The sequence below is a fragment of the Pseudophryne corroboree genome, chromosome 9 (genome assembly GCF_028390025.1).
Source record: "Pseudophryne corroboree isolate aPseCor3 chromosome 9, aPseCor3.hap2, whole genome shotgun sequence".
NCBI lineage: Eukaryota > Metazoa > Chordata > Amphibia > Anura > Myobatrachidae > Pseudophryne > Pseudophryne corroboree.
The window spans coordinates 59,548,298-59,574,932 of NC_086452.1; the positions used below are offsets into that span (position 1 = coordinate 59,548,298).

General features: G+C 48.3%; 1 protein-coding gene across 1 annotated transcript in view; it reads right to left on the reverse strand.

Annotated features, from left to right (window-relative positions):
• Positions 1 to 4,979: 4,979 nt before the first annotated feature.
• LOC134957453 (aldo-keto reductase family 1 member A1-like) overlaps positions 4,980 to 26,635 on the reverse strand; it is a 54,519-nt gene continuing 32,863 nt past the window's right edge. Inside the window, exons 3-9 of the mRNA XM_063939396.1 lie at positions 23,514 to 23,633; positions 19,773 to 19,924; positions 18,810 to 19,005; positions 16,996 to 17,195; positions 15,382 to 15,454; positions 10,940 to 11,026; positions 4,980 to 5,240 (exon numbers count right to left, since the gene is read on the reverse strand). Of these exons, the coding sequence (XP_063795466.1) occupies positions 5,175 to 5,240; positions 10,940 to 11,026; positions 15,382 to 15,454; positions 16,996 to 17,195; positions 18,810 to 19,005; positions 19,773 to 19,924; positions 23,514 to 23,633 (894 nt within the window). The 3' untranslated portion in view covers positions 4,980 to 5,174. The remainder of the gene's footprint in view (positions 5,241 to 10,939; positions 11,027 to 15,381; positions 15,455 to 16,995; positions 17,196 to 18,809; positions 19,006 to 19,772; positions 19,925 to 23,513; positions 23,634 to 26,635) is intronic.

Here is a 26,635-nt window from a genome sequence, read left to right on the forward strand (position 1 = left end):
CACATACACTACTGAGCCTCATTTTGACTTGTTTTAAGGACATTACATCAAAGTTGGATCAGCCTGTAGTGTGTTTTTTAACTTTAATTTTGTGTGTGACTCCAAATCCAGACCTCCATGGGTTAATAAATTTCCATTGATAATTTTTGTGGGATTTTGTTGTCAGCACATTCAACTATGTAAAGAACAAAGTATTTCATAAGAATATTTTTTTCATTCAGATCTAGGATGTGTTATTTTAGTGTTCCCTTTATTTTTTTGAGCAGTGTATGGAGGAACCGCATCCCAGCATCCACAGCAGCGCCGGGCAGCCAATACGGAAGGAGAGGGGGATGCTGCAGCAGCGCTTACTACCAATGAAATAGCGCTGCTGCAGCTCCAGTCCTCCCTCCCTCCTCCTTCTCACCTGCCCGGCGCTGTAGCTCTCCTCCACAGCGCGGCGGCGGCGCACGGCGCAGACTTCAGAGGCATGTAATGAGTCAATTTGACTCATTACATGCCGCTGGCCGTGCGCCCTCAGGGCAACTGCGCTGTGTGCCAAGCCCACTTGGCACACACGTAGTTTCGGCCCTGGCGCCGGCCGCCAACCAATCAGAGCTGGCAGACCGGCAGCCAATCAGGGAAGCGGCAGCAGCCGCGGCTCCTGATTGGCTGCCAGACTGCCAGTTCTGTCTGGCTGGCGGCCAGCGCTACATTTGAAATGCCGCCAGCGCGGTCAGTGTGTGTGTGTGTCCATAGCTGCTGCCCGCGGCCCGCCTAATTAGTAAGTGATATTGCTACCTATACCCACACTCCCTCACTGCTCCAGACATCCTCCCTCTCTACTCCAGACATCCTCCCTGCTCCCTACACCCACCCTCCCTTCCTCCTCCTTACATGCTCCCTACACCCACCCTCCCTTCCTCCTCCTTACATGCTCCGTACACCCACCCTCCCTTCCTCCTCCTTACATGCTCCCTACACCCACCCTCCCTTCCTCCTCCTTACATGCTCCCTACACCCACCCTCCCTTCCTCCTCCTTACATGCTCCGTACACCCACCCTCCCTTCCTCCTCCTTACATGCTCCCTACACCCACCCTCCCTTCCTCCTCCTTGCATGCTCCTTACACCCACCCTCCCTTCCTCCTCCTTACATGCTCCCTACACCCACCCTCCCTTCCTCCTCCTTACATGCTCCCTACACCCACCCTCCCTTCCTCCTCCTTACATGCTCCCTACACCCACCCTCCCTTCCTGCTCCTTACATGCTCCCTACACCCACCCTCCCTTCCTGCTCCTTACATGCCTCCTACACCCACCCTCCCTTCCTCCTCCTTACATGCTCCCTACACCCACCCTCCCTTCCTCCTCCTTACATGCTCCCTACACCCACCCTCCCTTCCTCCTCCTTACATGCTTCCTACACCCACCCTCCCTTCCTGCTCCTTACATGCTCCCTACACCCACCCTCCCTTCCTGCTCCATACATGCAGTCTACACCCACCCTCCCTTCCTGCTCCTTACATGCTTCCTACACCCACCCTCCCTTCCTCCTCCTTGCATGCTTCCTACACCCACCCTCCCTTCCTCATCCTTACATGCTTCCTACACACACCCTCCCTTCCTCCTCCTTACATGCTCCCTACACCCACCCTCCCTTCCTGCTCCTTACATGCTTCCTACACCCACCCTCCCTTCCTGCTCCTTACATGCTTCCTACACCCACCCTCCCTTCCTGCTCCTTACATGCTTCCTACACCCACCCTCCCTTCCTGCTCCTTACATGCTCCCTACATCCACCCTCCCTTCCTCATCCTTACATGCTTCCTACACCCACCCTCCCTTCCACCTCCTTACATGCTCCCTACACCCACCCTCCCTTCCTGCTCCTTACATGCTTCCTACACCCACCCTCCCTTCCTCCTCCTTACATGCTTCCTACACCCACCCTCCCTTCCTCCTCCTTACATGCTCCCTACACCCACCCTCCCTTCCTCCTCCTTACATGCTCCCTACACCCACCCTCCCTTCCTGCTCCTTACATGCTCCCTACACCCACCCTCCCTTCCTGCTCCTTACATGCAGTCTACACCCACCCTCCCTTCCTGCTCCTTACATGCTTCCTACACCCACCCTCCCTTCCTCCTCCTTACATGCTTCCTACACCCACCCTCCCTTCCTCCTCCTTACATGCTCCCTACACCCACCCTCCCTTCCTGCTCCTTACATGCTCCCTACACCCACCCTCCCTTCCTGCTCCTTATATGCAGTCTACACCCACCCTCCCTTCCTGCTCCTTACATGCTTCCTACACCCACCCTCCCTTCCTCCTCCTTACATGCTTCCTACACCCACCCTCCCTTCCTCATCCTTACATGCTTCCTACACCCACCCTCCCTTCCTCCTCCTTACATGCTCCCTACACCCACCCTCCCTTCCTGCTCCTTACATGCTTCCTACACCCACCCTCCCTTCCTCCTCCTTACATGCTTCCTACGCCCACCCTCCCTTCCTCCTCCTTACATGCTTCCTACACCCACCCTCCCTTCCTCCTCCTTACATGCGTCCTACACCCACCCTCCCTTCCTGCTCCTTACATGCTTCCTACACCCACCCTCCCTTCCTGCTCCTTACATGCTTCCTACACCCACCCTCCCTTCCTCCTCCTTACATGCTTCCTACACCCACCCTCCCTTCCTCCTCCTTACATGCTCCCTACACCCACCCTCCCTTCCTGCTCCTTACATGCTTCCTACACCCACCCTCCCTTCCTGCTCCTTACATGCTCCCTACATCCACCCTCCCTTGCTACCCTCCACATATACTCTCCCTGCTCTCTACACTGATCCCTACTGCAATCCCGGGATCCCTGGATTAAGCATTTTTCAATCCCGAATCCCGGAATTGAAAAAATGCCCCGGGATTGGCCTCCCTATTCAGACCCGATCGTAGCTTTTGCACAGCTACGATCAGCCACCCTGACATGCGGGGGGATGCCCAGCACAGGGCTAGTCCGCCCGGCATGTCTTGCCCTCCCTCCCCCTGCTGCTCGGGTGCGATAGCATCACACGGCGGCAATGCTATCTCACCCGGCGAGTAAGTCCCTACCTGCACAGCATTGCTGCACTGGTAGGCAACTTTTTGCCGGGTTCACTACGATATGCCGGCGGTCAGGCTCCCGGCGACCAGCATACCGGCGCCGGGAGCCCGACCACCGGCTTACCGACAGTGTGGTGAGCGCAAATGAGCCCCTTGCGGGCTCGCTGCGCTCGCCACGCTACGGGCACGGTGGCGCGCTACGCGCGCCACACTATTTTATTCTCCCTCCAGGGGGGTCATGGACCCCCACGAGGGAGAATAAGTGTCGGTATGCCGGCTGTCGGGATCCGATCCCGTCAGTCGGCATACAGAAGACCACCCCTTTTTGCCACGACCCAGGTCGCAGCGGCTGCATGTGATGTCATGCAGCCACCGTGGCCTGCACCCTGCACGGTCCGGGCACGCCTGCGTTGTCCGGACCGCGTCCCCAAAACGGCAGCCAAATACCGCTGGCCCACCCCCTCCTGCCCAGCGTATGCCTCTGCCTGTCAATCAGGCAGAGGCGATCGCTGGGCTGAGATGCCGATCGCATCTCTGGCATGTACATGCGCAGTTCAGACCTGATCGCCCGCTGTGCAAAAACACACAGCAGCGATCAGGTGTGAATTAGCCCCAATATGCTGATATGTGTGACAAGTCTAGACAGAGCTAATGCAATATACATCTAATGATAACATAACGCTTCATTAAGGCTCAGACGTTGGTGATAGCACAGGAGAAATTATATAGTCCTTTGTGTGTGCAAATGACACTAATGATCTTACACACATGTATGAGCCCTTGTGCAAAGTGCTTCTCTTTAGCCCTCATTCCGACCCGATCGAACACTGCACTTTTTCGTAGCGGTGCGATCGGGTCTAGAATGCGCGTGCGCAATGACGCTGACAGCAAAGAAAGCAGTTGCAGCGGCGACCGCAAGAAGATTGACAGCAGGAAGGCGTTCCGGGGCACCAGCTGACCGTTTGAAGCCGTTTTCGGGGAGTGGTAAGAAAAACGCAGGCGTGTCCAGGCGAACGGAGGGCGGATGTCTGATGTCAAAGCCGTGACCATCATCGCTGGATCAATCGCACTGGGTAAGTAGCTGCAGGGCTGGTCTTGTTTTGTGTGAAACTTTTTTAGCATAGCAGGGCTGCACAAGCGTTCGCAGCCCTGCTATGCTAAAATACACTCCCCCATAGGCGGAGATTAGTTGATCGCACCAGCAGCAAAAAGTTGCTACGTGCAATCAACTCGGAATGAGGGCCTGTGTTCACATCCCATTATTGGTTACTAGCAGACAGATCTCTGAGGAGCTTTTACAAGTGTCCAAGCTCTAATCAGAAAGAAGAGGCAGCATCATGTTGGGGCGTATTTATTAACATTTTTTTACTAAAAGAATATGAAAAAGGTTGCTCAAATCCTTTTTATTCACTATTTATAGTAAGCAAGATCGCATTTCCCATACTTATAATGGGAAATGCAATCTAACCGATTTACTAAAAGAAAAAGTAAAAAAACACAGCAGTGAGCCCTGTGATAATTATGCCAGCTATAGCCGCGGATCCTGTATTCTTACACAGCTGTCACGACAAGGGAAGGGGGGGTTGACCCAGCAGCAGCGGTGCTTACGCAGCATATACTCGGGGTATTTTTTACGAAAAATACCCATATAATGCTGCGGAGAGGCATCACAGGGACGTGCGATGTAGTCAATTATCGCAATGTGGATTGGATCGATTTTATCACATCCGACCCATATCCTCAGATGCAGATGGTGATTAAGCGGCCCTTTTGTAGGTGTAAGGTGGACTCATGTGCATATAACTGCAGACAGACAAAGGAGCGGGGTTACATAAATAACCCCAATTTTCCATTATAATGCCTTATTATTTTATGAAAGAACTGCAGCCAGAAAACGACTTTGGAAACAGGGTCATTTATTGCATAGTCTGGATACCGGGTCCTGGTCCGGAAATGAGGAGCTGCGATAGTTACACGGTACAGATACACAAAGCGGTGACTGCGTCTAGGCGTGGGCAGGCTGCATAGGAATACACAGAGGCTGTAGCAGAGATCACATGGGGCGTCTCAGGACCGCTCAGCTTCGGAATAATCTCAGTATGGATCATTAAATGGATACATGGGGTGGCTGGCGTCCACTGGAACGGCCTTTCCACCCACCTGTAAATAGAAAAAGGAATTAAATGGATAGAATGTGTAATATTTATTATTTGCCATGGCTCCAACTACCACAAGATATTTATTATTTATTAACAGTTTCTTATATAGCGCAGCATATTCCGTTGCGATTTACAATTAGAACAGTTATAGAACAAAATTGGGTAAAAGCAGACAGACATAGAGGTAGGAAGGCCCTGCTCGCAAGCTTACACTCTATAGGGAAATAGGCAATGATACACAAGGATAGATGCTACCTGTTACATAATGGTCCCCCAGATTGCTAGGTTCTTAATGGGTTGTATGATATGATCACCCAGCAATGTTGGCCAAGGGTCAGGAGGGTGTGAGAGTCAAGAAAGACAAGATATGTGATGTTATGTGTACTGTACAGACAGGATGTAATTAGATAGGGAAGCACTGAAGGTTATGTGGGTGGGTCTGGAATTTGATAGGCTTGTCTGATATGACAATGACATGAGCGGGTTGTTTGAGAATGGACTACAATTCCCTTGTGATACATATGGGAACTGCAGAGATACATTTAGAAGTGCTTTTGTTATCTTATTAACGGAGTGTGCACAGGCCGAGTGGTCTAGGCACCATACAGCAAGTGCGCCCAAAGTGATCAGATTTGGACCAGAGTGTCTGGTCAACCGTTGTCATGTGTGGGGTGACCTGCTGACCAGACGGCAATGCTAAGGCTCCCATATGATCAGGGATAATCCCATTCCATATCTTCAACTCAAAATGTGTAGACAGGATTATCCAACCTGGGCAAGAGAAAGAAGAATATGCTCCTGCAATGGTTTTACATTATCTGGGACCTAATGTATGTTAGAATACCATCACTGTGTAGTCATCCTGGAAACTTATATAACAGAACTTTGTGGCAAAGCCTGCATCTACTGCTTACTAGACGCTTCACTAAAGCCACCTACCTCTCCCCACTGGCCCCCTCTCTCACCAGCGTCCTCTATCCGTGTCATCACCTCCAGTTTCTGCTCCAACCCTCTACCTCATGTGCAGGTCCTCCTTACTGTTGAATCTTCCAAAACTGGTTCCTTACCCTGCAGTGTCCCTCAGTGTTTAGTGGGTATTATGTATTTTCGCTCTGCATGATGCTACTGTCCAAAGCATATCCCTCTCATCAAAGCCTAGCAGCCAACGGTCACCATCATTACATGTAACAATGTAATGGCTGATGACTGCAAACTGGTAGCACTGGTGAGTGCGGGGCACCAAATTAACTGAAATGCCACTATCCTTTGTATAGGATAATGGGTAAAGTTGCAGCCACATTAGAAGCAGCGCTGGGTGAATGGCTAAAGTTGCAGCCAAATTAGAAGCAGCGCCGGGGGAATGGATAAAGCTGCAGCAACATTAGAAGCAGCGCCGGGGGAATGGATAAAGCTGCAGCAACATTAGAAGCAGCGCTGGGGGAATGGATAAAGCTGCAGCCACATTAGAAGCAGCGCTGGGTGAATGGATAAAGCTGCAGCAACATTAGCAGCAGCGCTGGGTGAATGGATAAAGCTGCAGCTACATTAGCAGCAGCGCTGGGTGAATGGCTAAAGTTGCAGCCACATTAGCAGCAGCGCTGTGTGAAGGGATAAAGCTGCAGTCACATTAGCAGCAGCGCTGTGTGAAGGGATAAAGCTGCAGCCACATTAGCAGCAGCTCTGGTAAATGGATAAAGCTGCAGCCACATTAGAAGCAGCGCTGAGTGAATGGATAAAGCTGCAGCCACATTAGAAGCAGCGCTGAGTGAATGGATAAAGCTGCAGCAACATTAGAAGCAGTGCTGGGGGAATGGATAAAGCTGCAGCCACATTAGCAGCAGCGCTGTGTGAAGGGATAAAGCTACAGCCACATTAGCAGCAGCGCTGGGTGAATGGATAAAGCTGCAGCCACATTAGAAGCAGCGCTGGGTGAATGGATAAAGCTGCAGCCACATTAGCAGCAGCGCTGGGTGAATGGCTAAAGTTGCAGCCACATTAGAAGCAGCGCCGGGGGAATGGATAAAGCTGCAGCAACATTAGAAGCAGCGCCGGGGGGATGGATAAAGCTGCAGCAACATCAGAAGCAGCGCTGGGGGAATGTATAAAGCTGCAGCCACATTAGAAGCAGCGCTGGGGGAATGGATAAAGCTGCAGCAACATTAGAAGCAGTGCTGGGTGAATGGCTAAAGTTGCAGCCACATTAGCAGTAGCGCTGGGTGAATGGATAAAGCTGCAGCCACATTAGAAGCAGCGCTGGGTGAATGGCTAAAGTTGCAGACACATTAGAAGCAGTGCCGGGGGAATGGATAAAGCTGCAGCAACATTAGAAGCAGTGCTGGGGGAATGGATAAAGCTGCAGCAACATTAGAAGCAGCGCTGGGGGGAATGGATAAAGCTGCAGCCACATTAGCAGCAGTACTGGGTGAATGGCTAAAGCTGCAGCAACATTAGAAGCAGTGCTGGGTGAATAGATAAAGCTGCAGCCACATTAGAAGCAGTGCCAGGGGAATGGGTAAAGCTGCAGCCACATTTGCAGCAGCGCTGGGTGAATGGATAAAGCTGCAGCCACATTAGAAGCAGCGCTGGGTGAATGGATAAAGCTGCAGCCACATTAGAAGCAGCGCTGTGTGAAGGGATAAAGCTGCAGTCACATTAGCAGCAGCGCTGGGTGAATGGATAAAGCTGCAGCAACATTAGAAGCAGCACTGGGTGAATGGATAAAGCTGCAGTCACATTATCAGCAGGCTGGGTGAATGGATAAAGCTGCAGCCACACAAGCAGTAGCGCTGGATTTATTGATAAAGCTGTAGGATACACCCAGTGTTGCTGAGCTGGTGCTGGAGTATCCTCTGGATACAATAAGACTGGGTGCACTGAGGGCATGGGTAAAGATCCCAGGGAAGGTACAGTGCCAGATTGAGCAGGGTGGCAGGGGTGCCATGTGCCCCTCCATGGCGCTCTGTCACAGAGTGTTGCAGAGCTCCTCCACATACAATGCTAAAATAGCCCTGGTGGTCCAGTGCTTTATGCGGCGGCAGCTGCGTCTGCTATCTGACCATGACTGTCGGCTGCAGCATCGGTCACGTGATCTCTCCACACCAGGGCCTTATTAGTGAATCCTCTGGCTGCTAGCTGCAGGGGAGGTCATATGTTACATGTAAAACCCACACAAGCATGGAGAAACATACAAACTCCACACATATACAATCTTCATCAGGGATTGAACCAATGACCTCAGTCCTGTGAGGTCCCACGCTCTCCTAGCTATATCTTACGCTCTCCTCACTAGATCTGATTTAATCCATTTTAGACTTTGTGAAATGGGAGCAGACTATATCATGCATGTATGTGGTATGCCCTAGTGCATTATATCTAGATATGTCCTCATAAACATAGAAGTCAATCCAATTACCAGCGACTTCAATGAGGCACTAATACAGTACTGCTGGACTCGCTGATTTTTTAGCACATCCCCACAGGACTGCGAAAAAGAATCTGAGAGTCCTTTGTGAGATCAGGCAAAATGGAGGGGGGTTGAAAGTTCTGCAGTTTGTTTGACACCGCAAAACAGCACTCACAGTGTACTAGGGATGCTGGACTTCCTCCAAAGCCGCAGATGAAGCACAACTAAACTTTTTAATGAGAAAAAGCTGTGATTGCTGTATCAATCCAGTTCAAATTCCCACTGCAAGGCACGCAGCCAATGTCCTGGGATGCAGTTAATTTGGTAACTGTCGTGATCCCGGCGGTCAGGATACCGACACTGGAAACCCGACAGCCGACAATGCCAACAGCTGGAAACCCACCGCACAGGAGCTATTCCCACTCGTGGGTGTCCTCGACACCCACAGAGTGGGTATAGAACCTGTGGCGAGCCCACAAGTGTACTTTCTCTGCAAGTTACATCTGTCCCCCCATGCAGTGCACATGGTTTTGCCCATTACAGAACAATTTTGCTGCTGCGATCAGGTATGAATTAGGCCCATAGTCCGTTGTTGGTAATAAAACATCTGCATGCTCCCTGTTCATTGCATAATCTGGGGGAGTGGTTTATTTAATGTGCGATTATGTAATAGATTGCAGCATAGTACAATATTGGATCGTTTTGCCAAAATATATACTAATATGCCTCCCGAATTAACAAACTTGTTTTTAATTGGCCAAAGGTGGATTCTGACAAGGATTGGGTGGCTATATGTGCCTTATTATAATTATGCTCAGCAGGAGTTTGTGTATCTGACATAGGAGTCAGAAGCCAGGAGCAACAGCCATAGCCTAAATAACCTTTTTGGATGGAAGAGGAACATATTACAACAATACAGTAGGATACACCCAGTGTTGCTGAGCTGTTTTATTAGCACATACTGGTATCTAACACAACAACCATCCCTTTGGAATTTGCCCCAGTAGAATTTTTGCAGACACGGATGAATTGCTGAGGATGTAGGCATCATGGGATGAACCAGGATAGCCAGTTACAACACTCTTTATATCATCCGACAAAATTGTCAGATTTTGTGCTATGCTGCATTCTATTGCACATTCATGGACTAGGTTTGATGCCAATTTGTATTAAAAATGTGTATTATTCAACTCATGAAGCTGCTGATGGTGCTCTGATTGATTCTTCAGGGTTATCTCATTCAAGTGGTGATTTGCATACTGCAGGTAGGTGCACAAAATAACATAACCATAATGCTCCACATGCTTTTGGGTACTTTAAAAGTCATCACAATAAATTTCCTACCAATAGAATGGTGTTTAGAAGCACAAATCGAATGTCTAACATGATTCAATCATTTGGGGATTTGAAGTTCGATTTCAAATTGATTTGCAAATCGAGTTTTAGTAAATGAGGGGATCTTATATCCAACTATGGGAAAACAGATGTTTTTCAGAAATTCAATTTTGAGTGGGACATGAGTTGAATTCTATTTTAGAATCGATTTGACATTTAATATTGACTTTAGTAAATTTCTTTAGTCAAAATCGAATGAAGATCAAATGGAGATCGAATTCCAAATCCTTAGAAAATAAAAATCGAATAGTAAATATACCCCATGGTACGGTTACCAGGTAAGGGGGGGGGGGGGGGGGGGAGTGGGGGTTAAGGCAAGATAGTAAAAATGTGTTGATATATTACATTATTGGCCAGCATTTTCCACTGACCCTCTATTCATACCCATTACTGGAATGCACTTTTTTTCATGGTTTAGCACCATATAAACAAAACCTCCCATAATCATATCTGTATAAAACCATTTTTACAACATCTGCCATTTCTATCATGGGTGAAATGTATGCAGTCCAGGTGGGCCCACACCGCACACACTGCACCCATGTTGTTTTAATACTTACCTTTCTGGAGTCCAGCAAATTGGTGCAGCAAAAATTGCTTCCAAAATGGCTGCTGCGTATGTGCAATAGGTAATTAGTTTCTGGACCATGGCAGGCGCCATGTTTCTGGAGACCTGAACAATGCCGAAGCCTATGGTGTCGTGGAGAGGAGGAAGCCCACCCAGAGCCTGCACATGGGCCCCCTCCTCTCTTAAAACGCCCCTCCTCCCCCTAATGTAATATGTTACAGATACTAGAAGTCACACAGGATTCCTGCAACATGTATACAGTATGTCTTTATACGACCTCTAACATCCTTATAAATTGCAGTATAGGGGTTCGGTTTCCCATATAGAATATTACCGGCATATGCGGAATAATATATCTCCAGTTCTTGTTAAGGGCTCCAATTTGTTTCATTTCCTCCTCAGTTAGACAGAAATCAAACACCTGAAAAATTAGAACAGAAATTTGTTTAATTCACAAATGCTGCGTCTGTTACTAAGCAGTAATCAGGGGCATCCCTATCCCTTGGCCAGGATGGCACTCGCCAGGGGTGCCGGCCAAGTAGGGGTGCGCCATCCGGTGGTGCCATCCATGGCCAGAGTGGTGCGTGAAGCACCTGCTATGCCCACCCGCCACCATGCAACACCCTACTGCCTGCCAGGTCACTAGCAGCGCACCCGACTCCTTCTCTGTATGGGGACTGGAGAATCATGAAGCAGATGGAGGAGGAGCATCCAGCACCCACAGACAAGCGCCAGAGGTTCCTCCCATCATACAGAGCTCACAGGGGTTTGTGGGAGAGCTCTTTGTCTGCCGAGATCCGAACTTGCACAGGAGGACAGGTGTGTAGTGTTATATGTAGTATTGGCATAATGTGTAAGGGGCAATACTACTGTGTGGGCATAATGTGTAATGGGCACTACTACTGTGGGCATAATGTGTATAAGGTGTATTACTGTGTAGTGTAACGTAAATAAGGGACACTACTGTGTGGCATAATTTGAATTGGGGGCTACTATTGTGTGGAAACACCCCTTACCCATAAGACCATGTGACTTTTTCGGCACACACACCTTTCTTGTGTCAAATATGGAGGGGCACCAATCCCTTGCTTTGCCAGATACACCTCTGGCAGTAATCATGTCAGGATAAATGTGAACAAAGTAGTACATAAGAAGCATACAATGACCTTCACCACAGTTAAGTGCTACTGAACAGAACTGGGGGGGGAGGAGGGGGGGACACGACACAAACACCTACCTTCCCCAAATACATACACACTCCCCACAAAAAGCCTACTTATTATATGGGAGGGAGTGTCAGGACATAGGGGACTATTTACTAATCCTTGGCTGGAGATAAAGTCGCTGGAGATAAAGTATCAGCCAATCAGCTCCTATCTGCCATGCCACAGGCTGTGTTTGAAAAATGACAGGAGCCGATTGGCTGGTACTTTAACTCCAGCGACTTTATCTCCATCCAGGGCTTAGTAAATAGACCCCATAATGAGAAGGAGGAGGGTATTGAAGATGGCGGGCCAAATGTAACATCTACTAACTGCCATTTTAAACTAGTGACTATATGACTATCTTGCCAGAATGGCGCCTCCTCCCTCACACTGCAGGCTATTACCTCTGGCCTGGAGGGAGAAGCAGCCACAGACAGACAGTGTGCACAGACCACAAGCAGGAGGCACTGCTGAAATCATTTAATTTTCATTCACTACAGAATACTACTGATGCAGTGGCATTAGTGACACTTGCAGGGGTGCCCTGGATTGGTGGTCCAGGACCAATTCAAATTTATTTCTGTCAATGTAATAGACAAAACCAGTGCTGGTGGCTTCCAATCACAAAATATGTGGACAAACAGAAGTGAATCCTGTCCCTCACCTCATAACTGAACATAAGGATGACATAGAAACACAATTCTCTTAACTTAATATTTTTTTTCTGAATTGCTCAATAATCAACTTCTGGCCCAGGGGTGCTGTGAAAGAATTTCTAATACTCTGGGGCGCAGTGATTTTAAAAAATTTGGGAACCACTGACCTAATGTATAGAACCAGTTTCCCCACAAGGTATAGGATACACAGGGACGGTTCTAGGCCTTGTGGTGCCCCGGGCGAAAATAGGGGTGTGGCTTCGTAAAGGGGCGTGGTCAGTTATGCCACCTGTAAAGTTGTGCCCCTAGTAGAGTTGTGCCCCCAGTAGTATTGTCCCCAGTAGAGTTGTGCCCCCGTTTGTGCCCCCAGTATAGTTGTGCCGCTTACAAAAAATAAAATAAAAATAAATTAATTAATACTCACCATTCCCGCTCCTGATTCCCGACCGCTGCTGACCTCCGTCTCCGTCCGCCGGCGCCACTCCTCGAATCTATGGGAGAGACATCATGATGTCTCTCCCATAGCACAGCATAGACACTAGAGGTCAATTATGTCCCCTAGCGTCTATGTGCCGATGACGTCATCGCGCACCGCACAGCAGTGAAAGCACAGCACTGCTCAGCACCGGGGGGCACCACCAGTAGCGGATCTTGCCTTCCGGGAGGCGGAGCCCCGGGCAAAAATCCAGTGTGCCCGTACCAAGATCCGCTACTGAGGATGCAGAAAGATCCAGTTAAAATGCCACCTGACGGGATCCCGGCGTCCAAAATACCTACACCGGAATCCCGACCAACAACAGAATCTCTGCGTCAGAATGCTGGCATGAATCGGGATCCCGGCATCATCATACCGACAGCAGGAATCCAGATTTCAATGGGACACGCTCGCGTCCTGCCACGTGGGGATGGGGGGAGTTTAGGTTTAGGTATTAGAAGAGGTAGTCAGGGTTAGGGTGCAGGAACGGGAAGGTTAGGGTTTGGTAATCGGGAGGGAGGGTTAGATTTAGGGTTTCACATAGAAAGGTAGGTTAGGCTTAGGCACCAAGCGGGGAGGGTTAGGTTTACGCAGCGGGGAATGGAGGGTTAGGGTTAGGCACCACCTGGGAGGGTTAGGGTTAGGCCCACACAAGGGAGAGATAGGGCAGGGGGCAGGGGAAGGTTATGGTGCTTTTGAAAGGGGCTGTCGGTATTCTGACAGCCGGCCAGAGGCGGAACTACCGGCAGTGCAGGCAGTGCACTGCACTGGGGCCCGCCTCTGTCCAGGGGCCCAAGCATGTAATGAGTCAAACTGACTCATTACATGCCGCTGTGCGCTGCGGGCAACCGCTGCCCGCAGCGCACAGCCGCCCGGCGAAGAGAGGAGAGGAGAGGAGCAGCGGTACTACAGACGGGGGAAGGAGGAGGAGGGAGGCTGAGAAGGGAGCCGCAGCAGCGCTTTGTTACTGGTGGAGGCGCTGCTGCTGCTGCCCCTCTGCTTCCCTATAGGCTGTCTTCCGAGAACAGCCTATAGGGAAGCAGAGGGGCAGCAGCAGCAGCGCCTCCACCAGTAACACAGCGCTGCTGCGGCTCCCTTCTCAGCCTCCCTCCTCCTCCTTCTCTCCAGCCCGGGAATCGTCTCTGACGCTGCACCGAGGAGCCTGAGCCAGCGAGAGGGTAAGTATAATTCTTCTTTCTTTCTTTCTTTCTTTCTTTCTTTCTTTCCTTCTTTCCTTCTTTCCTTCTTTCTTTCCTTCTTTCCTTCTTTCTTGTGCCTGCCTGCCGCAATGTGTAAAAATGGGGGACTACCTGCCGCACTGTGTAAAAAGGGGGGACTACCTGCTGCACTGTGTAAAAAGGGGGGACTACCTGCCGCAATGTGTAAAAAGGGGGGCATACCTGCCGCAATGTGTAAAAAGGGGGGACTGCCTGCAGCAATGTGTAAAAAGGGGGGACTGCCTGCAGCAATGTGTAAAAAGGGGGGATTGCCTGCCGCAATGTGTAAAAAGGGGGGACTGCCTGCCGCAATGTGTAAAAAGGGGGGACTGCCTGCCGCAATGTGTAAAAAGGGGGAATCAGCCTGCCGCAATGTGTAAAAATGGGGGACTGCCTGCCGCTATGTGTAAAAAGGGGTAATCTGCCCGACGCAATGTGTAAAAAGGGGAATCTGCCTGCCGTAATGTGTAAAAAAGGGGGACTGCCTGACGCTATGTGTAAAACAGGGGGACTGCCTGACGCTATGTGTAAAAATGGGGAATCTGCCTGCTGCTATGTGTAAAAATGGGGAATCTGCCTGCCGTAATGTGTAAAAATGGGGACGCTGTCTGCCGTAATGTGTAACAAGGGCACGCTGTCTGCCGTAATGTGTAACAAGGGCACGCGGTCTGCCGTAATGTGTAACAAGGGCACGCTGTCTGCCGTAATGTGTAAAAAGGGCACGCTGTCTGCCGCTATGTGTAACAAGGGCACGCTGTCTGCTGTAATGTGTAAAAAGGGCACGCTGTCTGCCGTAATGTGTAACAAGGGCACGCGGTCTGCCGTTATGTGTAAAAAGGGCACGCTGTCTGCTGTAATGTGTAAAAAGAAGAATCTGTTCGCTGTAAGGTGTAAAAGGGTCTCTACCTGGTGTAGTGGTGCTACTGTGCGGCGTAATTTGAATAATGGAGACTACTGTGTTGGTATTATTTTGTGGCCACACCCCTTCCCCACGAAGCCACGCCACTATGTATTTTTGCGCGCGCCTACGGCGCGCACTGCCCCTGGGGTGGACTTCGATGGGGGGGGGGGGCCCAAAGCATTTTGTCGCACCTGGGCCCACCGCTTGCTTGTTCCGCCACTGCAGCCGGCATTCCGTTCATCGGGATTACATTCTGAGCCCGATACAGATCATACACATGAATATAGATTGGGAGATTATACATCATAGACAAGAACTGTACCTGGATATTCTGCAGAATCCGAGCAGGGGTGACACTTTTTGGGATGACAACGACCTTCCGCTGCACCACCCACCTGGTAGATTACAGTGAAATGTTAAATGAATTCCACAGATAACTCTGTATATAGGGGGTCATTTCGAGTTGTTCGCTCGCAAGGCGATTTTAGCAGAGTTGCTCACGCTAAGCCGCCGCCTACTGGGAGTGAATCTTAGCATCTTAAAATTGCGAACGATGTATTCGCAATATTGCGATTACAAACTTCTTAGCAGTTTCAGAGTAGCTTCAGACTTACTCGGCATCTGCGATCAGTTCAGTGCTTGTCGTTCCTGTGTAGACGTCACAAACACACCCAGCGTTCGCCCAGACACTCCCCCGTTTCTCCGGCCACTCCTGCGTTTTTTCCGGAAACCGGTAGCGTTTTTACCCACACGCCCATAAAACGGCCAGTTTCCGCCCAGAAACACCCATTTCCTGTCAATCACACTACGATCGCCTGAGCGATGAAAAAGCCGTGAGTAAAAATCCTAACTGCATAGCAAAATTACTTGGCGCAGTCGCAGTGCGGACATTGCGCATGCGCACTAAGCGGAAAATCGCTGCGATGCGATGAAATTTACCGAGCTAACAACTCGGAATGACCACCATAATGTAGAATTCTGCTGGAACACATGGTAAGACCTTCCTAATCTACTGTCTACAAATACCCCCTCCTAACAACCCGGACCATTTACCTGATGACGTGGTCATATACGAGTGTGTCGTTTGCTGCGTTCCTGTGGCTGGTAATGTGGAAATCCGTGTGCAGAACGGATGTCCCCCCCCCTGACCCAGCCCCCTGGCAGTGATATAAAAGGTATGTGACCACGTATGGTATTCTGGGGTGCATGTGCCAAATTCAAAACTGCTATGAGGGGAACATAGTTCCCCTCCGAGCAAATATGCTCATCTCATGCGTAGAGACCAGCTGCAGCGGGAGGGACTGCAAAACACCCCTTTAAGTATATATTTTTAATAAAAATGTATAAATCTATTTTAAAAAATACTTTAGAAATGACATACTTTCAAAAATGTCAATTTCTGTCCGTTTGTGGGAAAATAATGCATCAGTTAAGTGGTTATAAAAGCTTTAATATGCAAGAGTGCCTCATTGGGAAGCTGCAGGTCTCGCCTATAGGAGGCCATTTATCATAGAGTGCATATTCAATGCGATCTGGGCGGGCTATTATCGTACAGGATCGAACTGCAAAATGCAATCATATCGGCTTGATGTATTATCCAGCACCCGCAGGGACAGGAGCTTGGAGATGAGCCTGTCCATGCAATAGCTGCCTGGGAGTGGAGGTCTCGGCATGTGCGGTCAACGCGCCCGCACAAGCACAGTGGGCACTTCTGTGCAGAGTTTTGGGCGAACAATGGGCATACCGCCATCTTCAGATGGCAGTAGCTGTGGGAGCCAATCAGAAGCCTGGTTGGCTGATATTGGTCAGAGCTACCTGTAATTTAGAACACTTTAAAAAAATGCCCCCAGTTGTATCATGATGTGGTCACGGATCAGTGGACACGCCAGTGACAGGAGCTCATGGCTACCCGCCAGGGCAGGGATCATACATGTACCTGAGAAGGATCTGGGCTTCAGATTTCCCATATTTTTTGGCCATCTCCAGTAGACATGGTTCCTCCAGCAGAATAGGTTCCCCTGGCTTTCTCCAACCACGGTCTGGAGAACCTAGCGGACTGTACGCAGTGACAACAAGTCCATTGGCATGACAGTAAGCGATCAGCTCGTTCTGAGCCAGGTAGGGGTGGCACTCCACCTGCAAGAGACATCAATGTGTTATACCGGCTACACGCCGTGTGTGCGCTGAGTGACGGGGTCGGAGTGCAGGAGAGGTCCCTATGAGCCGCGTTCTGATATTGGGCCAAATACTGATATTGCAGCGCACATTACCCTGCTCCACAGATCTCTATGGGGTTTTAGGTGGGTTACCAGAAAATGACACTAGATCCTTATATCCGAGACACAAAGTTATAGAAGGGACAAGTAAAACAAATCCCTACAAGATCATCGCCATTTGCCTCCAGCTGACCAGGGGGTTAATAAAATATCTCCAAATGTTTAGTGGACCCAAGGGCTGGTAATGTTCCATCAAAATGTACTAACCAGAGAATTATCCTTCATTTCTAGGTCACATCTTTATAGCACAAACATTCTGGAACATCTCCACCAACGTGAAGGTACATTTGCACTGTAACATAACCAGATTTATAAAAAAATAAAAGTGTTGTCATGTTTCTCTATGGTCTAGTACGGTCTAGTAAATGTGATGTTTCTCTATGGTCTAGCAAATGTTATGAAATACACTGCTTTATCTTTCTGGCTTTTATCTGTGTTTTTCATTAATGCATTTATATCATAGGACAGGGTTGTTTATTCTTATTGTTCTAGAACAGTGGTTCTCAAACTCGGTCCTCAGGACCCCCACACAGTGCATGTTTTGCAGGTCACCCAGCAAGTGCACAGGTGTATTAATTACTCACTGACACATTTTAAAAGGTCCACAGGTGGAGCTAATTATTTCACTTGCGATTCTGTGAGGAGACCTGCAAAACATGCACTGTGTGGGGTCCTGAGGACCGAGTTTGAGAACCTGTGTTCTAGAATATGACTCTCGACATTGGATAAGACAACACCTACAGCGTTTTCCTCATTGTATACAGCTGTATCTAGAGATGCCATTTGCGTCTAGCCCAGCACGATGACATCTAACAACTCTGCCTGATATAACTATAGGGCGGAAAAGCACAGAGGGAATCCAGAAATGTAGGGCCTAATGCAGTGTGCGAAGTGTGTGCGTAGCTCAATACTTACTCCTCCAGTGCGAAGAAATCAGGCCGAGGACACTCCTAGAAAATGGGCAGTTACCACCCACAAACATCCGCTTGCTGTCAATCACCTTGTGAACGGCCGTGCAATCGAAATTTTCGCACTGTCCTGTCGCTGCTTGGCGATGCGCGTGCGCATTGCGTGGCATATGTATGCACAGTAGTCTGATTATCGCCCGCTGTGCGAAAACGCACTGCAGTGATCAGGACTGAATCGGGCCCGTAAAGCAACATGATTGGTACAATTTGCAGGATGATGTGTGCAGGAAGACAAAATGGGAGCTATATCAAGTCTTCTGAAGAGTGGATTTTTTGACAAGTGATGAAGTTGCCCATAGCAACCAATCAAGTTCTAGATAGCATATATCAAGCACATTCAATAAAATGATAAGTAGGAGGTGGTTGGTTGATATGGGCAACATGCCTACTCTCTAAAATGCTTGACACAGATATATTGCTTAAAATCCCCACCGGGAGACGCCCTGCAGTGTGACCCTGGTGATCTCTGTCACTCCTTCCTGTGGGAAGGTCAGAGAGATTCCTACCTGCAGTGCGGCCGGCTTTATGGTGGCAATGCTGAGGATATCATCAATTTGCCTTTTGTTAAAGTTGGACAAGCCAATGGCCTTTGTCAGCCCCTTCTGTACCAGCTTCTCCATGGCTTTCCATGTATCCTTGTAGTCTGTGCAGTCGTACTGCATTGTCCCATCTGGGTTGTGTGGGAAGCTGTCATCCCCTCTCCTGTAACAGAGAAATAGCCTCAGCTGCTTATACATCTCACCAGATCCCACTTACACTGGTCACACACGCCGCAACTTCACTGCCAACACGCAGCATTGGCTCATCGGTGTGACTGGTACCCTCAAACGCAGCTCGGGACTGACTTTCACATTCAAACTTAGCTGGGGATCAAGGACCTGTAAAATCTGTCCCCCTTGTTCCTCTGTAAAATGTAGCCTCATATTTGCCTTGTTACACAAATTACCTGGTGCTACAGTATTTTCTGCTTCTCTGCAAACGCTACCAGCTTAAATCAGACCCCTACACTCTCAATAGGTATCGAAGCTTTACCGCACACTGGCCAAATTTTATTACCCAATGAAAAGATTATATCATTCACCAGTCTGGTAAAGGTCAGATCATAATTACTAGTAAACCCCATCCTGGCCTTGTATAGCCTCCTCCAGAACCTGCCCTCACCCCTTGTTCTGTCCTGCCCCATCCCCTGATCTATGTGTTTCAGCTCCCTTTGGCCGCTTCTTCACCCTGTCCAACTGATCTGTCCCACTCTCCCCCTCTCCATCCGCGGCTCCGTCCTGCCTCCTCCCACAGGTACACACTTGCCTCCTGGTGGGTCCTCCCCTCCTGCTAGGATCTGTCCTGTCGCACTAGCAGTGGGAGCGGCTGTAGATGTAGCGCGAGCTCTGGCTCCCACTACCCATGCATGTTAGAGAAGGGGCAATTTTAGTAGATTATAATATAGACTGGACTTCAAAGCTCACACTCACTTGAATGAAAACGGAAAGTGTATGAGATACAGGTCCAGATAGCCCAGCTTGAGATCTTTCAGTGTCTTCTTCAGGGCGCCTTCCACATCATCAGGGTGGTGTTTGTTATTCCACAGTTTAGAGGTGACAAATATTTCTTCTCGTTTTAAACCCTGCATATAAATCCAGGATAATGTATTAAATATAACAGTGCCATGTAATACATGTTCTGGGACAGCAGGAGAGATCTACCCTACAAGGTGAAGCCATGGATTGATAAATCAGAGTGAGATAACTAGTACCCATACAGATATCATACTTTCCTTATCTCGCAAATGAGTTCCTGATTAGTCGTGTATCTCCAACTGTACTATAACTCCCATCATACCCTCCCAGCCTGCGTCAGGCACTCCTGGCAGGTCTCTTATGTGAGCAGTGCAATGTTTGGAAGAAGGTTAGTGAGCAGAACCTGGGACTGTGCTCACCATTGATGGTTGCTATTGATTGGTTAGCCATCAATGGTAACACACTATGCAATGGAAGACCATTGATGGTTTTACCCAGTGATGGTCATCCCTGTACTTTCACTGATTGGCCCACACTCCAAGCATAGCCTTGGGGCGGGGCTTTGTGGGCGTCAGCGATGGAGCTATGTTCTGTGTCCCCGCACTCAAAGAAGGAATAAATCGTTGAGGCCTTCTCTGAGACCCGAGATCCCTTGCTGTTACTGTCACTGGATACAGAGAAGGCCTTTGATAAACTTCTCTGGGGCTACCTTAATGCAGTGCTTTGTAAATTTGGATTTTGCTGGGCGTATTTTGACATCGATAGTTGCTTTGCACCCGTATTCGTATAGGGTATTCGTGAATGGTCTACCCCCCATCTCCATTGGTCTTCGCGCTAGCTATTGAGCCATTGCCCGAAGCATTTCAAACAGCAGACACGGTAAGGGGCCTGACTATTTCTGGCAAGATGTATAAAATCTGCTTATTCGCAGACGATGTTCTGTTGACTATTATAGGCCCAGAAACGTTGTTCCCAATCTACATAGTATCCTTGCTGACTGTTCTATGGTCTCTTATTATAGCTTGAATGGGTCCAAAATTGAAGAGCTCCCTATTAATTTCAACCCTGATTTTCTTCGAGTTATACGCTCTGATTACTCATACAACTGGCAGGATGGAAGCCTCAAATATCTCGGTATCCAGATTACCCCTAATTTAGAAAATGTTATATCAGCTAACTATAATCCTCTTCTTCACAAATTATCCTTGATGTCATCTGATTGGATGATGTTGAATGTTTGGTGGTTGGGTTGAATCGCGGCTCTGAAAATGATGCTACTACCCAAAATCGTATATCTTTTTTTCTATCATCCATAAGGGATATTGGAGGAATCTAGTACGATGGGGTATAGACGGGGTCCAAAGGAGCCGGTGCACTTTAAATTTTTTCCACTGGGTGTGCTGGCTCCTCCCCTCTATGCCCCCTCCCACAAGCAGTTTAGAAAAAAGTGCCCTCAGGAGAGGAAACACACTCTGGAGTTCCAGAGAGTTTTCTTCAGTTTCTTTTAAATCTTTGTTATTTTCGGTATGCTGTTTTGGCAACAGCATACCTGCACCGTGGGAGTTAGGGGGGAAGGGGGCGGTCACCAGCCTTGCAAGGTGTCAGAGCCGCTTCCCCGCTTCAGGACCACCCTCCTGAGAGGTTTTTGCACAGCGGGGCACTGCGCCTTAGCGGTCACAATTGCAGCACGCCGCACACCCCTAACAGTAGCCTGAAGGTGACGACAGTGGTGAGTACACACCGCTGGCGGGGATATAGAGGAGGCGGTGCAGTGCATCCTGGGAACAGTCAAAGCTTTAGCCTGTTGGTGCCTGGGATCAAGATCCACCTCTACACCCTGTTATTCCCTGTGGAATACCAGTGTACCCCACTGCAGAAAGTATTTGACAATGGGCATAGACCATCAATGATGTTGAATCATCGATGGTAGATGTCCATCCCTAGCCTGTAGCAGAGTTATGGGGTTGGTTCTGAGGCGGACGCATCCTCTGTCTCTTTTCCGTCTGTCCGCAGCTGCCTGCTTACTACTGCATTATGGGAATGCGAGAATGCAACTTTGTATAGTAACATCTGTATGGGGAAGCCTGTCCCACCCACTGTTCTTACGTCCACACCACACCCATCATTGCACAAAATACAATACAAACAACTACAATATATACACTGAGTGGCCAGTTTATTATGATCGCCTGGAGACAGTTCCACAGATAATGCTGACGTAGGATGTCCGACTCTAGGGCAGCACGGAACGGCGAAGGTCTGCAGAGACTCATGAAATAATGGGGTGAGGATGCTATCTGATGGACATTGTACGTTGAATGATTGTTGGCGCCCGCAGCAGCTGTGTGAGCATTAGACAAATGGCTACACTGGTGAATCGCGAGAGAGCGGCAACTTGTAAAGTGTTACACAGAATGGACCAGCAATCAAAACACAATGATGAGATTTACTAAGCCTTGGAGAGAGATAAAGAACCGAACAATCAGCTCCTAACAGCCATGTTACAGGCTGTGTTTGAAAAATGACAGTTAGTAGCTGATTGGTTGGTAGTTTATCTGTCTCCATTTTCTCACTCTCAAAGGCTCTCTTAATACATCTGCCCCTAGGTCTGAGCACAAGGCCCGTGGTCATAAATGCTTGAGTGGAACGGAGAGTGGGCAGGCTTGTTCAGTCCCACAGACTGGCAACAGAGCACTTACAGATATTCTGAGTCATGGGCCAATTCAGATGGCTTCTCTGTGAACAGTACGCAGCACATTACATTGTATGGGCTGCAGAAGCAGAAGGCCTGTACGTACGCCATTGTTACCTGCTGCAAACAGGGTGACCCACCTCCAGTTTGCTCAGGAACACAGGAATTGGACAGCAAATGTTTGGAAACGGGAGATGTGGGGGCTTATGTAATAGAAACATAGAATGTGACAGCAGATAAGAACCACTTGGCCCATCTAGCCTGCCCACTCTTATGCACTAGGGTACATTTTGGTCAGGCGCCAATTAACCTACCAGTATATTTTTGGATTATGAGAGGAAACTGGAGTACCCTGGGGAAACCCACGCAAGCATGGGGAGTATACACAAACTCCACACAATAGAACTGTGATGGGAATCGGCCCGATGACCTTCAGTGCTGTGAGGCAGTAATGTTGTCCATTACGCCATCCGTACTGCCCCAATAGCCTGCAAGCTGGTTATACCTGGTTTTACCTTTTAAATGATTGCCGCTTCAAAAATATGGGCAGGCTCCTCTGAATTCCCACACAGCCTGCAGCTCGCGGTCAGTTACATAGGCCCCACGGACAAGTCACGTTTTCAATTGCACCATGCAGGTGGTAGTTTCATGATAAGGAGACAACAGCACAAAACCATGGAGATCCTTCCTGCATTGTCCCCACTCTTCAGGCTGATGAAGATGCAGCTCATCGTATTTGGGCTAATATTCCCCACGAAACATACTAACAGTAGGTTCCATGCCCAGCACAATTCAATCTGTATTAAGGGCAAAAGGTAGCCCAAAAAGAGCCTGATTTTGATTTGGGAATAAGGAGCAAGTAACTGTTATTGCTGGCCCTCACACCCGACTTTGAGGGACGTATTTAATATGGCAATACCAATACATACAAATACCCATGAGTCACACTAGCTGTATAATTGGGTATAAGCAGTTCTATGATTGATGTACATTAGACGTTTTACCTTGTTAGATGAGAGACTTTCTTTGATACCTTCTCCCACTTCAGTTTCATTTTCATACACCGAGGCGCAATCTATGTTGCGATAGCCAACTCCGATCGCGTATTTCACGGCTTCTTTCACCTGTCACCAGAGACGACACAGTGGGTCAGTCTTTTTACTAAATGCATACACTGCAGCTATTGGGATCAATCATTTCTAGACAAATACTGAACATCAAATTATTGCTCCAATAGAACAAATGACGCAGCTGAGGCTTTCTTACAATTATGAAAATGCTCCATAATTTCTCCCAATTCTGTTAATGTGATGCCACAGACGGCAACTCATCTGCCCATCTGAACGTACATAATTCTCAAGTATTATTTTAACATGTGATATCTGTTATGAGTTTGAGTTGAGGAGATAACAGAATCCTAATATAGTATAAAACAAAAGTCCCAGGAAGGCATCTGTCTGTTTTTTCGGGCTAATCTCATGAACCATTGGGCGGATTTTGATGCCGTTTCCAGAATTCTTTAGAGCATTTGTCGCGGAAGGTTTAGGTGTATGAAATATTAATCTATGACAAAAGGAAGCTGATCAGTGACAATTTTAGTAAAAAGTAAATTTGCTGATGGAAAAGTGAAAAACACGCTTTATCCACTAGAGGGCAGTGTTGGATCATTAAATTTTACTGACAAACGTAACTACATAGCATAAAAAATAAATCCATGTTACAGGAAAAGCCACCAACAAATTGAAACTACATTACAATCTCTTCATCTCTATATAGTATAAAATGAAGTCCCCGATAGGTGTCTGTCGGTTTATTGGGGTTAATCTCGAGAACCACTGGACAGATTTTGATGCGTTTATCACAATACCATAGAGCATTTGTCTAGGAAGGTTTAGGTATGAAACATTAATCTATGACAAAAGGGAGCCGAGCAGTGGCGATTTTAGTGAAGTAATTCAAAGAAACAACGGTTGTCTGAGCACTTTCTTGGCTTAAGATGCCTAAACCCATTAAAGATATATCACAACAATGGACTTTGGGGGTGATTCAGACCTGATCGCTGGGCTGCTAAATTGTTGTGCTGCGTTCAGATAGTCACCGCCCAAAGGTAGTGTATATTTGCCGTGCAAGTGTGCAATCGCATGTGTACGCCGAGCTGCTAAAAACCCCTCAGTCAGCGGACTGCTGCAAATCCGTTCGCACCTCATTCCCCAGTGAATGATTTTTCCAGTGTGCGCAGTCTGTGCGCAGCCCAGGACTTACTCCTTACAGTGTGATCAGAACGGGCTGATCGGGTCCGGATCTGACGTCGCACACCCTCCCTGAAAACGCTTGGGAATGTCTGTGTTTTCCTTGACACTCCCAGAAAATGGTCAGTTACCACCAACAAACGGCCTCTTAATGTTAATCACCTTGTGAACACCCGTGCGATCTAAATTTTCGCACCATCCTGTCACTGTCCGGCGATGCCTGTTGTTTGCCAATGCGCGTGTGCATTGTGGTGCATACGCATGCACAATCTATTCCTGATTTCAAGTTTCCCACTTTTTACTATTGCTATTTAATTTATGTGAAAAACAATTGTTTTTCCTCAAAGCGATCTTTTAAGACCTCAGTTAAAAAAAAAGCCTAAACGTAAATTCAAAATTGCTCCTGTGTAAAGCCATGGCATGTCGCTAGTGTTAGCTTAATATACTGCACATACAATACAATAGAATACAATACATCCAATACTATACTGGCACACAATTAAAGTGGTGCGATTTGACAACTGACCACAAGAGGTCACTGTTGAGCAGTAACTCAGAATTCTACGTTGACATTAGAATATTTACCACTATGGTGGTTCCCAAACATTTCTTTCCTGCTGACACAGACATTTGATTTGTTTTTCCATGACACACTTTTAAAATACTGTGTTTAATACCAGAATCAAGGCTAAAATAGGATTTTAGTACCTACCGGTAAATCCTTTTCTCCTAGTCCGTAGAGGATGCTGGGGACTCCAAAAGTAGCATGGGGTATAGACGGGATCCGCAGGAGCTTGGGCACACTGAAAAGACTTTGACTGGGTGTGAACTGGCTCCTCCCTCTATGCCCCTCCTCCAGACCGGAGTAACAGTAAACCAGATAACAGTATGAATTAACTACAGCAACAAGCTGAAACAACAAATACATAACCCGTGTGTAAACTAATGCAACCAGCAAGAATACACTGCAAGTAACCGTCCGCACTGGGATGGGCGCCCAGCATCCTCTATGGACTAGGAGAAAAGGATTTACCGGTAGGTACTAAAATCCTATTTTCTCTTACGTCCTAGAGGATGCTGGGGACTCCAAAAGGACCATGAGGTCTATACCAAAGCTCCAACACGGGCGGGAGAGTGCGGACGACTCTGCAGCACCGATTGAGCAAGCATGAGGTCCTCCTCAGCTAGGGTATCAAACTTGTAAAACTTAGCAAAGGTATTTGAACCCGACCACGTAGCTGCTCGGCAAAGCAGCCGCCCAAGATGAGCCCACCTTCCTGGTAGAATGGGCCTTCACTGATTTCGGCACCGGTAGCCCAGCCGAAGAATGAGCTTGCTGAATCGTACTACAAATCCAGCGTGCAATAGTCTGCTTCGAAGCAGGATGACCAATCTTGTTGGAAGCATACAAGACAAACAGCGCCTCTGACTTCCTGGCCACCGCCGTTCTGGCGACGTAGATCTTCAAAGCTCTCACAACATCAAGAGACTTTGGAACTGCCACAGCATCCGTAGCCACAGGGACCACAATAGGTTGGTTAATGTGAAACGAACAAACCACATTCGGCAGAAATTGTTGACGAGTCCTCAATTCCGCTCTATTCGAATGGAAAATCAAGTACGGAGTCTTGTAAGATAAGGCCGCCAACTCTGACACTCGCCTGGCAGACGCCAGAGCCAACAGCATGACTACCTTCCAAGTGAGAAACTTTAACTCAACCTTACGCAAAAGTTCAAACCAGGAAGACATAAGAAACTGTAAGACCACGTCAAGATCCCATGGTGCCACCGGGGGCACAAACGGAGGATGGATATGCATCACTCCCTTCACAAAAGTCTGAACCTCTGGGAGAACAGCCAATTCCTTTTGATAGAAG